Genomic DNA, 16468 nt, shown 5'->3' with positions numbered 1-16468 from the left:
GGCCAGGCCAGATGTTTTAGTTTTAGTGTAAGTAAAGGCACTTGCTGTCAAGTTGGATCCCTGAGACCCACATGATGGAGAGAACCCAATCCTGAAAGTTGTCCTCTGATCTTTGTTCACATGGTATGACATGCGTATGCCCCTCAACCACCAATGTAATAGAAAGTTTTAAGACAGTGGGTAAATTTAAAAGCATAAATTAGGCTGAAGAAAGAATTAGTGCAGTAGAATGTAAGTAAGAGGAAAATTCCATACTGAGGTGTTGAGACAAAAAGATGGAATGTAGTTGTAAGTATCCATAATTCAATTCTAGAAGAGTTCTGAGAAAGAATAGGCAGAGAAAAATTTTTAACAAGAAGTTGTCTGAGAAGTCTCCAAATTAATAAAACCCACCAAACTACAAATTGAGGAAACTATCAGCATCAAGCAGAAAAAATACAAAACACTAGCTACTAAGTTATAAGGTAACACTGCTGAAAGCTGTTGTGGGATACTGTTTATCCTTAAGGAAATGTGCACAAACATCTGTTCATCCCAAATAGGGAACTGACAAGTCCAACATGGTAAACCAATGAGTTGGTGTGTGTTTAATTTTATGTGTATGAGTGTTTTGCCTACATGTATGTCTGTGCACCACTTGTGTGTTTGGAGGCCAGAAAAGGCACACACTAGAACTAGAGTTTAAATTGCGAGCTGCCGTGTGGGTGCTAGCTAGCAGTCTGAAGGGAGGGTCTTTAGAAGAGCAACCAGTGCTCTTAAGTATTGAGCCATCTCTCCAGCCCCAAACCAATACATTTTATTAAGGTCACTTACAGAGGTGTGGGTGAAGGATTAGTTATAGGAGCAGAAATGACTCAAAGATAGCTGTGTTACCAAAGCCCACCCCAGCATGGTGCCAACTCACAAAATCTGGGGACCTGCGGGCAGCTCAACAGATTGGAAAATGTTTTTTCTAGGTAGCTCAGTTGGGTTGGTCTCTGTTTCTTTTCAGCAGCTTAATTCATCTGCATGTGTCTTTACAGTCATTACAGTTTGTACTTGATGGGGAGGAGGGACCCAGTATACTTGCTGTGGAACAATCTTTTTCTACACTATGAGTATGTATTACTCTCATTGGTCAATAAAAAGCTGACAGGCCGGTAGCTGGGCAGGAATTTAGGTGGAAAAACCAAACTGAGAATGATAAGAAGGATGGAGTCAGGAGAAATGCCAGCCAGCCGCTGGAGGACAGGTAAAACTATGAGCCATGTGGCAAAACATCTGATCACGGTATCTGGTCAGTTTCAGAGACTTCCTGAAGCCTTTGAGTTTATTTCTTGCACTTACTTTTTTGTTGTTCTGTGTTTTTTTGAGTTGGTAACTCAGGCCTAAAACTTGAGATATTCCTGTCTCTGCCTTGGGTACTGAGACTGTAGATATGCTCGACCACTCCATGCTATTCATTTTAAATGACAATCAAAATGTTTTAAGATATTATAAAGTACTTAGGAGTTCTGGTTGGGTTTTTACTTATTTATTATTATTTTAAAAATCAGATAATAGCCGGGTGGTGGTGGCACACACCTTTAATCCCAGCACTTTGGGAGGCAGAGGCAGGCGAATCTCTGTGAGTTCGAGGCCAGCCTCGGCTACCAAGTGAGTTCCAGGAAAGGCGCAAAGCTACATAAAGAAACCCTGTCTCGAAAAACCAAAAAAAAAAAAAAAAAAAAAAAAAAAAAAAAATCAGATAAACAAAAAACAGACACACACACACACACACACACACACACACACACACAGTGTACAAATTTTTAACTTGATAGTATTGTATTGCTGATCTGTTTCCAAGTTGGTTGTGTCAGTTTAAGTTGTTGTAGGCAGTATTTAAATGTGTCTTTTGCCCCATTTCCTTGCCATTGGTTGGTGTGACCAATTTGTTATTTGTCTGACTGTGATTGTAGGGTTTTCAGTCTAGAATGAGTAATGGGGTTGGGCACCATCTTGTGTCTTTTATTATTGATACCATCTTTTGTAAGGATCGTTTTAAGTCTTGACAGCTTGTGTCTTTTATTATTGATACCATCTTTTGTAAGGATCGTTTTAAGTCTTGACAGCTTGTGTATTGGATTATCTTTCTTAGTGACTTGTAGGTGTTGTTTATGTATCCTGCATATGTTTATTTGGATATATGCTCTAGATAGGTATATGCTGCAGGTGTCTTCTCACTGGTTAATGATATTACTGTTTGTTTTTCTTTCTTTTTCTTTCTTTCTTTTCTGGAGCTGAGGACTGAACCCAGGGCCTTGTGCTTGCTAGGCAAGCGCTCTACCACTGAGCTAAATCCCCAACCTGACTATTGTCTTTCTTTTGCTTTTAATTTTTATTTTTTAGACAGGATCTTCTTATGGAGCCCAGGCTGCCTTAAGCTCACAAGTGTCCATTTACTACCATGCATAGTATATGTCTTCCAACATCCAGAACCGTTTGAAGGCAACTGGCTCAGACAATACAGCCTCATGGACTATTCCATAATCCTAAAATTTTCTTTGTGTCCCCATAAGATACAGCGCCCCCTCCAGCAGGAAGTAGTATGAGAAGCTACGCCCAAATTCCCAAATTATATGTAATTTTACGTTAAGGTTAAAACCTTCTTTTTGAAAAAAAAAAAATAGGGCAAGTGCTGTGGGATGTTCTGTATGGCAAATGTGTTGCTGATTGGTCAATAAAACACTATATAAAACAGTATATATTGGTAGACATATACTACCATGCTCTGACTTTATGATATCTTGTTAAACAGAAGTTATTTCTTATTTTTTTTCTTTGCCTCTCCCCACTTTTGAAGTAGTAGAATTTTTTTTTTTAAGATTTATTTATTATGTATACAGTGTTCTGCCTACATGCCAGAAGAAGGCACCAGATCTCATTACAGATGATTGTAAGCCACCATGTGGTTGCTGGGAATTGAACTCAGGACCTCTGGAAGAGCAGTCAGTGCTTTTAACCTCTGAGCCATCTCTCCAGCCCCGAAGTAGTAGACTTTAAATAATGTTTTCCTTTATCGTTTATTGTTTTCATGGTTCTGTTTAGGGAAAGCCTTTCTTTATTATGAAGTCATACAGCTAGTTTTCATGTATTATAAAGTGCCCTAGACTTGCCATTCACATTTGGGTCTGTAATCCACAGAGAATGTATGCATAGGCTAAGATGATGGTTTAGTTCTTTTTTATCCCATTGTGGATACTCAGTTATTCTAACAATTTTTTTTGGGAAATGCCACTTCCTTGACACAAAGGCAAGATCTACGTCTGTGTGGTCTGTTTCTGGACTTTTAATCTAGATTTAAGAGCTGAGTGTGGTGACATATTCATGTAGTCCTGGCACTTGAGATACGAAGGCAAGGATGACAGCCTACATGACACTTCAAGACAGTGGAAGCAGGGGCTGCAGAAGCGGCTCAGCGATTAGGAGCAGCTGCTGCTCTAGAGGACCTGGGTCTGATTCCCAGCACCTGCATATTGGCTGTAACTCCAGTTCCAGTAGACCTGACACCCTCTTCTGGTCTCCATGGGCACAAGACACACACATTGTGCACATATATGCATACAGGCAAAACACATAAAATAAAAATTAAGTGAAAACAAAAAACAAAACAGCCAAACCCCCCAAACACAAATCTCATTTTAAAAGAGAACCACTTAAAACCAGGAACTCAGGAAATTTGAAAATAAAAGATGAGAAAAAGAACTACCAGCAAATCCTGAGAATTCTGAATTTACTGATAAAAGGTGATAGGTGTATGTAATGTAAAGAGAAACCAGAGCATTTTCATTTTCTTAGGAAGAAATGGGCATCTCAATTCACTTTCAAGCATTGCTGGGCACAAGGCCTTTATGCTCTTGTTCCTTAGTGGCTACCAAGACATATCTGTGCCTATGGACACAGATATGTCTTCCAGGATGGCCATGTCTTCACTGTTTGCCCCTGTACTCCTGGGAAATTTTCTTTTTTTCTTGCTTTTTTTATTTGTTTGTTTTGTTTGTTTTTCCAAACAGTGTTTCTCTGTGTTAACAGCCCTAACTTCCTAGCTGTCCTGGAACTCACTTTGTAGACCAGCCTGGCCTCAAACTCAAGAGATCTGCCTGCCTCTGCCTCCCAAGTGCTGGGATTAAAGGAGTGTACCACCACTGCCTGGCTCCTTTCTTTCTTTCTTTTTTTTTTTTAAAGACAGTCTTTTACTATGTAGCCTTGTCTGGCTTGAACCACTCTATGTAGACCAGTCTGGACTTGATCTCACAAATCCATCTGTCCTGCCTCCCAATTGCTGGGATTGAAAGGATGTACCACCATGCCTGGCTGGAATTTTCTTTCTTTGTTGAGGGGTCAGCTATACATTTGTAAGCAAATTTTATTTTTCTCTTCTTTTTTTCCCCCCCCTTTCCTTCCTTTTTTTTTTTTTTTTTTTTTTTTTTGGAGACAGAGCTTGCTGTGTAGACCAGGCTGGCCTTGAACTCTCAGATATTTACCTGTCGTTGCCTCCCTATTGCTGGGATTAAAGTGTATGCTACCATCCCCTGCCTGCTATATTGTAGCTAGAGTTTTCCTTCCTGGCCCACAAACAGGACAAATCTCTCTCACCTGCCAGTTCCACAGCCTCTCAGACCCGACCAAGTAAACACAGAGACTTATATTGCTTTCAAACTGTATGGCCGTGGCAGGCTTCTTGCTAACTGTTCTTATAGCTTAAATTAATCCATTTGTATAAATCTATACCTTGCCACGTGGCTCGTGGCTTACCGGCATCTTCATATGCTGTTTGTCATGCTGGCGGCTGGCAGTCTCTCTCTGATTCAGCCTTCCACTTTCCAGCTTTATTCTCCTCCTTGTCCCGCCTACACTTCCTGCCTAGCCAATGGCCAATCAGTGTTTTATTTATTGACTAATCAGCAACACATTTGCCATACAGAACATCCCACAGCACTTCCCCCCCCCTTTTTTTTTTTCCAAAAAGGAAGGTTTTAACCTTAACAAAGTAAAATTACATATAATTTGGGAATTTGGGCGTAGCTTCTCTTACTACTTCCTGCTGGAGGGGGGCACTGTATCTTATGGGGATACAAAGAAAATTTTAGGATTATAGAATAGTTCATGAGGGTGTATCGTCTGAGCCAGTTGCCTTCAAATCGTTCTGGATGTTGGATCATCTGGGCCATGGTGTCATTGGAGACCTTTCAGGGGGTCTTGGCTGGTCAAACCTGATGTATCTTAATCTTGAACAAATCCATAGCCTCTGGCTTTCTGTGGGAACAAAAGCAGAGTCTCCTTTCCAAAGTAACATATCCTTATATCCAAATTTTGAAGTCAGGATACCTTTAAAATATACATTTTGGCATAACTCAACAGCTTTTACAATCAAATGTTTTTCTGCAGTTAAAAATCCCAAAGACAACACAATCCAGATTCTCTGTGTAATATTCATCTTCACGTGGCTTATTTTTTTATACTACCTTTACTGTCTCTTTAAAGACTTTATTTTTTAAAACTATTTATTTCTTTATATAACTGTATATATTCCTTTTTCTTTCTCTTTCAAGCCTACGTACATTTTTACACACATTGTAAACTATTACACCTGAATCTGTCTTATTGTGAATCTATTGCTTTAAACTGCAGCAGCTGTGGCTGCTGGCTCCGCCCACCTCAGCTTCCCGACATGGCGGCAGTACGTTTACCACCAGCTCTGGGAGCTATCGTGGGTCTCTATGCTGTTATCCAAGCAGCGTGTAGCCCAAAAACTTTTTTTTTTTTTTTTTTTTTTTTTTTTGGACTAGCAAAGGCTAAATCCACCACGCAGCTTAATGTGCCACTTGCAGAGGCCTCATTCCCGTCATACGGCAGCAGGTCGAGCACGCACACTAGGAACCCACCAGTAGCTCAAACCGGCAGCTGCCGCTCATTTGAGAGAGACAATTAGGAACTGTTTTTAGCTCCATTTTAGAATCTTTTTTCTCAGTTTTTAGGTGGAAACTCTTGCCACCACGTTGGACGCCATTTGTAGATGTAACCAACCTTCTTATTAAATAAGAAACACAGAACCAATGCAAAGAAGAAAGCCAAGAGGTCAGAGCTAAGAGCTAAAACCTTACCCTTCCTCCTGCAGTGGTCCTACCTCTCCGAACTAGAACTACCCCTGTGTTAAAGTCTTTATATAGTGTTCCTGTTCTGCCTTCTCATTGGTTGTAAACCCAACCACATGACCGCCTCGTCACGGCCTGTCTGTATAGGCCTCCAGGTTTTCCATGCTTGGTATTGAGATTAAAGGCATGTGTGTCCAATAATGGCTGTATCCCTGAACACACAGAGACTTACCCAGCTCTGCCTACCAAGTGCTGGGATTACAAGTGTACGCCACCACTGCCCTGCTTTCCTATGGCTTGTTAATAGCTCTGACCCCCGAGCAACTTTATTTATTAACATACAAATAACATTTTAATACAAATAAAATATCACCATACTATATTTTATTTCGTCTGGCATATTTTCACACATTTGTGGGAGGTTCTACCCTCATCCCTGGTTGTGCTGTCTATACTATTAATCTTTCAGAGTTTTTTGTTGCCCCAGGTTCTGGGGTTGAATCCACAGTATGTGTATGGTAGGCAGGTACTCTGCTACTGAGCTATACTCCCCAAGTCCTCTCACACACAGAGTTTGAAGAGATGGCTTGGGGCTAGAGAGATGGCTCAAGGGGTTAAGAGTGCAATACTGTTCTTGCAGAAGACCTAAATTTGGTTCCAGCAAGGTGGCTCACAACTGCCTGTTACTCTAGTTCCAGGGGATCTGACTCTCTTCTGGATTCTGTGGGTACCTGCACTCACATGCACATGCCCCAACACATGCACACTCATACATGTAACTTAAGTAATTCAGAAAACTACCCATCTGTGTAGGAGGGCCACTAGTACAGAATGATTGATGGCCTATGGCATTGGGTTACAGATAATTTATTATCCTCATGTATCTTTCATATTTATGCAAACAGCACATATTTCATAGCTCATAACTTAAAAAGGAAAGCTGTCCTTAAGGTCCTCCGAATAATAGCCCTTTTTTTCCCTTTGTTGCAGGTGGTGCGGTTGTGTCAAAACCCAAAGCTGGCGCTCAAGAACAGCCCACCTTATATCTTAGACCTGCTACCTGACACCTACCAGCATCTCCGCACTGTCTTGTCAAGATATGAGGGGAAGATGGAGACACTTGGAGAAAATGAGTATTTTAGGGTGTTCATGGAGAATTTGATGAAGAAAACTAAGCAGACTATAAGCCTCTTCAAGGAGGGAAAAGAAAGAATGTATGAGGAGAATTCTCAGCCTAGGTAATGGAGAAATACTGCACAAATATTAATTCAGGTCTGTGACTGTCAGATGGTAAAGTTAGAAATAGTTGAGTTGCTTTGAATTTTATTTTCATGGGAGTAGAAAGCTCACATTTGATATAAATGGGTTTTGGTAGGCATTTGGCCATTGTTGGATCAGATTTAACTATGAAAGAAAGTGATTTATACTCATGAAAAAGGTTGCAGGCAGTAGAGCCTTTGGATCCCTAAAGATAGCAGACATTTGTGTGTAGAAGAGAGTTTGAAAGAGGGTTGAGGTTAAGCTGAGGTTGAGGAGAGAAGATGAGATCTTAGCAGAAGCTGCAGCAGATTAACAAATCACAAGTCAGATAAAGGCAAAGAAGATAATGCTTGAGATTGCTTTTTTTGTTTTTTGTTTGGGGTTTTTTTTCCCCCCAAACTTTATTTATTTATGTTAATTTTTGAGACAAGGTTTCTCTGGAACTCACTCTGTAATCCAGGCTGGCCTCCAACTCAGAGATCCACCTGCCTCTGCTTCCTAGTGCTGGGATTAAAGGCACCTAGCATTTTTTAATTTTTAATACTACTTTTTACACATATGCAGGCATGTGCGTGCGTGTGTGCATACAGTGTATCGGTAAGGGTTTTTTCTCTTCTCCACCATGTGGGTTTTGGGTATTGAACTCAGATCATTTGACAGCAAGTTCCATTACCTGCTGAACCATTCCTTCAACCTCTTTTTTTTTGTTGTTGTTGTTGTTATTGTTTTGTTTTTAAATAAAGCAAATTGAACTGAAATTTTCTTTATGTGTAAGAATAATTTTTAACTGGAATAAACAGAGGCAAACACTCAATGCCCGCCTTCCCCTGGTGTTGGAGGTGGAACCCAGGGCCTCATGCATGCTAGGCAGGTGCCCTGTCACCACATGCAGGTTAGGCTGTGTTACATGTTACTAGCTTGGTTGTAAATACCTACTGGAAAAAACTAGATCGTAGGTTTTATCCAGTTGGAAACAAATATTAACTTACCTGGAGCAGATAGTATAAATTCCGGTCGTTCTTTTCTGCCCTAAATGCTGAGGATGGAACCCAGGCCTTTTGAGTACTAGGCAAGTACTGTTCAGCTGAGCTATATTCCAGCTCTCCACCCGGAGTTTTTTTTAGCAAGTGATTTAGTCCTCTTATCCCTGCCCTGGTTATTTTGAAACAGGTCTTACTGTGTTTCTGAGGCTAGCCCTTATAGCCCTTATAGCCCAGGCTTGCCTAGAACTCACTATGATCCTTTTGTCTCAGTCTCCTGAGTTACTGGGATTGCAGCTGTGGGCCACCATGTTTTTGCTAGGGTAATTTTTTCTTTTTTGAGTGGACTCATATTGTAGCCCAGGCTGGCCTATGTGTATCCTGAGCTGGTTTTGGAAATGCATACTTTAAAAGAGCTTATCCTGGTTTACTTTTTACTACTGCTCTCCTGGTTTAGTCTCTCAAGTCCTAGATAGAGTAACTTCCTTTTGAGGAGTGTCTTGAATTAGGAATAGTAATTTTTTACCAGGTTACTGTGCATGTTTCCCTTAGTAACCTGAATGGTGTTTCTTACTCTTTTGGCTTTGTTGACTTAGATTTTGGCAATTCCATCTTAAAATTTTTTGCCATATCATTTTTGCCTTTACTATAACAAATTATTCAGATACTAATATGAATCTTTTCTTTTTTGGAAAGGTCTCTAGTGACTAAATTCAGTCTGTAGAAACCTGTCTTACTTTTGGTTTACATGCAGGTGTGTTTTATTCTACTAAATGTTTAGATTTTTATGGACTTGTTAAAATGAAATCTTAAGGGCAGGGGAGATGGCTGAGTGTGTAAAAACCTTCAGTGCTGGAGGTGGTGGGAGTAGAGAGAACCCAGAGGCTCACAGCCAGTCCGGTTTAAAGATGGTGAGCTCCGAGTTCAGTGACAGACCCTTTCTGTACACATGCACACTCTTAAGTGAACACACATGGATATAATGTGCACATATACAAATGAGACTTTAAGTGGTAGAGCACTCTCATAGCATGCCCAAGGCCCTGGGTTCAGTCTCTAGTTAATCATTTTATATTATTTTTGTTTGTTTTTCCAGTACTAGGGATCACAGAATTGCAGCTGGCTTTAAAAATCAACTTAAGTCATTAAGGAGCAAAACTTAAAAATGTATTTATCAGCTATTGTAAACTAGGTTCTCATTTTAGGAGATGAGAAGAGAGATACTAAAATACAGTGTAATGTGTCAAGGATTTAATAGGATATGTACAGATTGCTGTGAGAATGCAGTTTTATCTATTGGATGGCATCAGAGGTGACATAGGAAATGTTGATCTGAATTAGATTTTGAAGGATGAGTAGAATAGTCTAGGCCAGTGATTCTCAACCTGTGGGTCATGACCCCAGGACCAAATGACCCCCTCACAGGGGTCACATATCAGATATCCTACATATCAAATACTCACTTTACGACTCATAACAGTTGCAAAATTACAGTTATGGAGTAGCAACGAGATAATTTTATGGTTGGGGGTCACCACAACATGAGGAACTGTATTAAAGGGTCGAAGCATTAGGAAAGTTGAGATCCACTCTTCTAGGTAGAGAAGTCAGCCTTTAACACAGTAGCAGGAACCTGCAGACTGTATGTTTAAGGAATGTGGGAAGTCTGGTTTGTCTAGAATTACTGGAGTTAGATTGTAAGGATTGGTTTTTGACTCTAGACTGTCTCTTACAGATAATCAGTTGTCTAGAACAATTTCTTTTTTAAAAGAGCATTAATATATATAATATTTTATATATTTGGGGCTTGGTATTATCACTGAGGTGGGCTGTTGCTATATTGTTCAGGCTGCTCCAAACTCTGGGGCTCAAGTGGTCCTTCTGTTTCCCCTCCCTGAGAAACTGAAAATAGAAGCATGCCACCGTACTCGCTTAGAAATCTTAAAAATTTATTTTTATCTGTGTGTGCAGGTGCACATGCAAGCACATCTGGTGGGGAGAGAGAGAAAGGGAGAGAGAGAGAGAGAGAGGGAGGAGTAAATTGGAGAGCATTTTGCCAGAGTTGGCTCTCTCCTTCCACCATGTGGGTTCCAGGGATCGAACTCAGGTCATCAGGCTAGGCAGCAAGCCATGAAGTTCCCTCTGGCAAGTGTCTTTACCCACTGAGTGCTCTTGTCAGCTCTAAAAACATTTTTGCCAGGCGGTGGTGGCGCACGCCTTTAATCCCATCACTTGGGAGGCAGAGCCAGGCGGATCTTTGTGAGTTCGAGGCCAGCCTGGTCTACAGAGCGAGTTCCAGGAAAGGCACAAAGCTACACAGAGGAAACCCTGTCTCGAAAAAGCATAAAAAAAAAAAAGTAAAAATAAAAACATTTTTCTAGTGAAATGGAAACTATTCTCCTGTCTTCTTAGAGCACACTGAACAGGGTTTGGTGTGCTTCTTTTAATGACTGAAGGTTCATCACTGAGAACCATTTCAGTACACTGGCTAAGTAGACAAACTTTGAAGCCAACTGCAGGTTTTCATCTTTTCTTAGCCATTTTTTTAGCTATGTGATATCTCTTTCCTCATCCAGAAAAATGAAATAATAATGCTTTCATTGTGAGTTGTGGGGAGTTCTGTTCTTTTACATTTTGGAAAAGGGTCTCATATATCCCAGGCAGGCCTTAAACTGACTACATATTGGAGAGTGATCTTGAAATTCTCTGATCCTTTTGTCTCTACCTCCTGAGTTCTGAGATCACAGGCATGCACCACCATGCAAGTTTATATGGTGCTGGGGTTCTAGCCAAGGGCTATTTGCATGCTGGGCAAGTACTCTACCAAGGAGCTACATCCTCAGCCCTGGCTTTTATTGTCATAATCAGGGTTTTTATTATGTAGTAAACATAGATTATTATAGCAGGTTGTGTATCACTAATACACAGCACCACATGAAGCATGTAATTTGACCTGGCTAAAATAAGTACTTATGCATTTGCAATGACTAAATATAAATATATACTGTATAACGAAGTATATAATTTGTTATTACCAAAATTAGACTTTTTGTTTGTTTGTTTGTTGTTCTGTTTTGTTTTTCAAGACAGAGTTTCTCTGTGTAGCTTTGGAGCCTGTCCTGGAACTTGCTTTGTAGACCAGGCTGCCCTCAAACTCACAGAGATCTGCCTGGCTCTGCCTCCCAAGTGCTGGATTAAAGGCGAGTGTCACCACTTCCGGCTAGACTATTTTTATAAGTAAATACCTTTGCCTCGCTTGGAGGTGGTAGCGCACGCCTTTAATCCCAGCACTTGGTAGGCAGAGGCAGGTGGGTGGATCTTTGTGAGTTTGAGGCCAGCCTGGTCCACAAAGGACAGCCAGGACTGTTAACACAGAGAAACTCTTGTCTTGAACCCCCCCCCCCAAACAAAACAAAACAAAACAAAAAAAAAACCCACCTTTGCCCCTATTTTAAACTTTACTGTTTCTATCAGTGCCTATCTCTCTCAATTTTACTTCCCAAATATGAGGAATGGGTTTCTGACTTATTTTTTGGTTGCTTACAGGCTTTTTTTGGTTTTGTTTTTATTTTTTATTTTATGTGTATGAGTGTTTTGCCTGCATGTATGTCTATGCACCATAGGCATACAGTGCCCATAGAGATCAGAAGAGGATGTTGGATCCCCCTTGGGAACTAGAGTTATAGTTGATAGCCACCATGTGGGTGCTGGGAGTTGGACCCATGTCCTCTGGAAAAGCAGCCAGTGCTCTTAACTTACCGAGCCATCTTTCCAGCACCAGACATTTAAAAATAATTTTTAATACACATTTGATTCATATACTACAAAGCTCTGTAGTTAATTTTTTAATCAACCTAACACAAGTTAAAGTCATCTGTCTGAGACAAGGAAACCTCAGTTGAGAAATGTCTCTATCAGATTGGCTGGCTATAGGCAAGTCTCTGGGGAATTTTCTTGGTTAATGGTTGATGTGGGAAGGCCCAGCCTACTATGGTCAGTCCCACCTTTTGGTAGATGGTCCAGAATTGTGTTTAAAAAAAACAAGCTGAAGCTGGTTAGTGGTGGTACGTACCTTTAACTTTAGCACTCAGGAGGCAGAGGCAGGTGACTCTATGTGAGTTCCAGGCCAGCCTGGTCTACATAGTGAGTTCCAGGACAGTCAGGGCTACACAGAAAAACCCTGTCTGGGGGTGGGGGGGTGGCAAGGGAGAAAGAAAGAAAGAAAGCTGAGCAAGCCAGGGGGAGCAAGCCATTAACCTTCACTCCTTCATGGCCTCCTCTTCAGTTACTGCCTTGAGTTCCTTTGGTTCTCAATCTTCCTAATGCAGCGACCCTTATAGTTCTTCATGTTTTGGTGACCCCCAGCCATAAAATTATTTCATTATTTATTCGTAACTGTAGTTTTGCTACTGTTATGAATCAGAATGTAAATATTTGTACATAGAGGTTTGCCAGAGGGATTGAGACCCACAGGTTGACTATAAGCTGGAAGGTGAAATAAACACTTTACTCCTCATTCTGCTTGTGTCTGCCTCTTGAGTGCTGGGATCAAAGATGTTTGCCATCACACCTGGCTTTTTTTTTTTTTTTTTTTTCCATTTTCTTGTTTATCTTCACAGCAGTAGAAAGCAAACCAGGACAGACTCTTTTTTAAAGTATACATTTCCTTTTTTTGTGTATGTTTCCGAAGTCATACAACTGTCACCACAACTTAATTTTGGAACATTTTCATTGCTCCAAAAGGAAATCCTACAGCCATTAGCAATTACTTTATCAAGCTTTCTTCTAGCCTAGTCACCAGTATTTACTTTTTATATCTGTAGATTTGCTTCATGTGGACATTATATAAAATGTATTTCATATAAGTGGAGCCGTATAATGTGTATGACCTTTACTTAGTGTCTGTTTTCTTTAATTTAGCATGATTTTACAATTTGTCCATATTTATAGATTGTATTCATACATTCCTTCTTAGGTGAGGAGGGAAGCTAACTGAGACAGGTACACACTGTACCCTAGGCTATCCCAGATCTCAACAGATAGCCCAGGCTGGCCTTGAATGTTCAAGTCCTCCACATTCTTTTGAGTGCTGGGACTACAGGTATGAACTACTATATCCACTACTTCATTCATTCTTTTTTTTCCCCCTGTGTAACAGCCCTGACTGTCCTGGAACTTGCTCTGTAGAACAGGCTGGCCTCTGCTTCCTGTGTGCTGGGATTACAAGCATGCACCACCACTGCCTAGCTACTTCATTCTTTTTGATAGTTCATTTCTCCATGTTTGAAACATTTTGTTTTAGATACTTTTAGTATTATAGTTTACACTTTTTAGTTACTGTAAGTAATATTGCTGTGACCATTTGTGTATAGATTTTTGCAGAGCTGTTTTTTCTTCTCTTTATTACATCCTAGGAGGGGAATTGCTGAGTTGTAGAGCAATGACTTTTCACTTTGTGAGATTGTTTAGGAAGTGGCCTCTGTTTTACCCTCTCTAGCATGGAATAAGGTTCTAACTTCTCACCAGCACTTGTTACTTGTAGCCATCTGCAGAATGTGAAGCAGTAACTAGAGGTTTTCAAATACATTTCCCTGGTGAATAATCTTCATATACCTGTATATCTTCTTTGAAGAAATAGCTATTCAAATCCTTAGCTCTTTTTTAAATTTAATTTTGTTTTTATTTATCCCCTAGAGCTGGAGTTACAGGCAGTTGTGAGCCACCTTGATATGGCTGAAACTCAGGTCCTTCACAGGAACAGGAAGTGCCCTTAACCAAGGAGCTGTCTCTTCAACTCCCTTTCCTTTTGTTGTTGGTTTTCAGAGTCATCCCTAGAACTCAGTATGTAGCTGAAGATGACCTTTAACTCCTAATCTTCCTGCCTCCACCACCCAAGTTCTACAGTCAGAGGCTTAAACCATTTTTGCCTACCAAAAAAAGTTACTGCCTTTTTGTTGTTTGTTAGCTTTTGTTTTGAGATGGGGTCTCCTATGTAGACCAGGATGGTCTGAGTACTGTGATTAAAGGCGTGAGTTACCACATTCCTGACCTTACCTTTTTGTTTTTACCTTTTGCAGTACTAGAGACTCCCATGGTTCTTACTCCTTTTGTTCGTTTTAAAATTGTGTTCTCCTTTTACTATTGAATTATAAAAATTCTTTACATAGAGTCTGGCTACTAAACTAGTGTCATATCACATATGCTGGAAAAATGACTTACACATTTTACTCCCATTCTGTGTGTCTTTCACTTTAATAGTATTTTTTGAAACAAAAGATTTAAACTTTGATGAAGTCTAATAGTACTTTGTACTTTTAAGAAACCATGGTTTAAGCCAAACAAGTGTGGTGATGCATGCCTGTTAACCTCAGCATTCTGGAAGCCATATAACAGAGGGATTACTGTGAATTCAAGGTCAAGGCCAAACTGGACTGCATGGTGAATTCTAGGACAGCCTGGACTACAGATTGAGACCCTGTCTCCGAACTCCCCTTTCCTCCATATACTGCTTAATTCAAGGCCATAAGGATAACAGCTATGGAAAAAAAGATAATGGCTGTTTTTGTTTGGTTGGTTTGTTTTGGTTTTTTTTTCCTTATATTTTAGTTTTTGTGTTTAGTTCTTTGTTTGATTATGAGTTCATTTATTTATTGTAGGTTTTCCTCTATGAAGTAAAGGTTCAGATTCATTCCTTGGCATATACATATCCCTCTGTCAAAATATCATTTGTTAAAAAGACTGTACTTTATTTGCTCTCAAAAGAAAATTGACCATAATGTAAGGGTTTATGTCTAGACTTTGAATTCTGTCATTAACCCACATTACCTGTCCTGATGCTGGTGCCACAGTAGCTTATATTATTGTGCCTTTGTAGAAGTTTGTAGTCATCAAATGTGAGTTGTGGCTGGAAAGATGACTCAGCAGTTAGAGCCCATATTGCTCTTCTAGAGGACCAGAGTTAGGTTTTAACTCCAGATCCAGGGTACCTGACACCCTTTCTAGACTCTGTGGACACAGCACTCACATGTGAAAACCCATGCGTATATACATAGTTAAAATTTCTGAAACCAATAATTTGAAATGTAAATACCCATTAACAAAATAGATAGAGAAAAGTAAGAATATTCAATCAAAGAACATGGACTTCATATAATCTAGGATCAGGCTGTCAGTTTCTTAATGAAAAGAATATGTAGACATCTGATAGGTGTGTTTAATGTGTAGCTCAGTTTGTGTATATGGTACCTTTTTAAGTTCTTAGAATTCACCAGCATGGGCCTTCTTTCCTTTGCTTACGTCTCTTTCTTTTCTCTAGTGATGCTTTATAGTTTTCATTGTTCACATCATATATACTTTAATCCTACAGCACTCGATATTATTACCAGGCAGTCTCCCATCCAAGTACTAACAGTTGTGCACATTTTTTTAATGGGCATTTCCTGTCTCTACTGCCGGGGCCCAAATAAGCGACTCAGAGGCTGAATATTAACTATAAATGCTCAGCCAATAGTTCAGGTTTGTTACTAGCTAACTCTTACATTTAAATTAACCCATTTCTATCGGTCTGTGTATTGCCGCGTGGCTCGTGGCTTTACCTGTCCTCTAGCATGTCTTGCTTCCTGGGTGACTGTCTGGTTGGCTGGCTTCTCTCCTGACTCTGCCCCCCTTCTTCCCATCATTCTCAGTTGGGCTTTCCTGCCTAACTTCCTGCCCAGCTACCAGCCTGTCAGCTTTTTATTGACCAATGAGAGTAATACATATTCATAGTGTAGAAAAGATCGTTCCACAGCACTTTGGTTCAATTCATTGAATGACTCCAGTTTTAGACTGTTTATTGCTCATACATAGAAGTGAAATTGATGTTTGTACATGGTTCTTGTGCTCTGCAACTTTGCAGATCTAGCAGTTGTTCAATTTTTTCTTAGAAAAAGAGATCATGCTATGTGCAAACACATAATTTTACTTCTTTTTCTTACCTAATTATGCTGGCAGGATTTATGTCAGCCAGAACCTGTGTTGAGTAGAAGTGGCAAGAGTAGACGTCCTTCCTGATGTTCGGAGGCAACTTTGTAATTTTTTACTGCTTAAATAGAATTCTCGGAGAGACTCTTT

General features: G+C 40.1%; 1 protein-coding gene across 1 annotated transcript in view; it reads left to right on the top strand.

The window, feature by feature from the left end:
* Positions 1–16468, top strand: part of Cbl (Cbl proto-oncogene) — a 90520-nt gene that overhangs the window by 18383 nt on the left and 55669 nt on the right. Inside the window, exon 2 of the mRNA XM_059267692.1 lies at positions 7107–7354. Coding sequence (XP_059123675.1) covers positions 7107–7354 — 248 coding nt within the window. The remainder of the gene's footprint in view (positions 1–7106; positions 7355–16468) is intronic.

Source organism: Peromyscus eremicus, chromosome 7 (assembly GCF_949786415.1).
Source record: "Peromyscus eremicus chromosome 7, PerEre_H2_v1, whole genome shotgun sequence".
Classification (NCBI taxonomy): Eukaryota; Metazoa; Chordata; class Mammalia; order Rodentia; family Cricetidae; genus Peromyscus; species Peromyscus eremicus.
The sequence above is the reverse complement of the archived record's forward strand: the minus strand, read 5'-3'. Positions and strand labels throughout refer to the sequence as shown.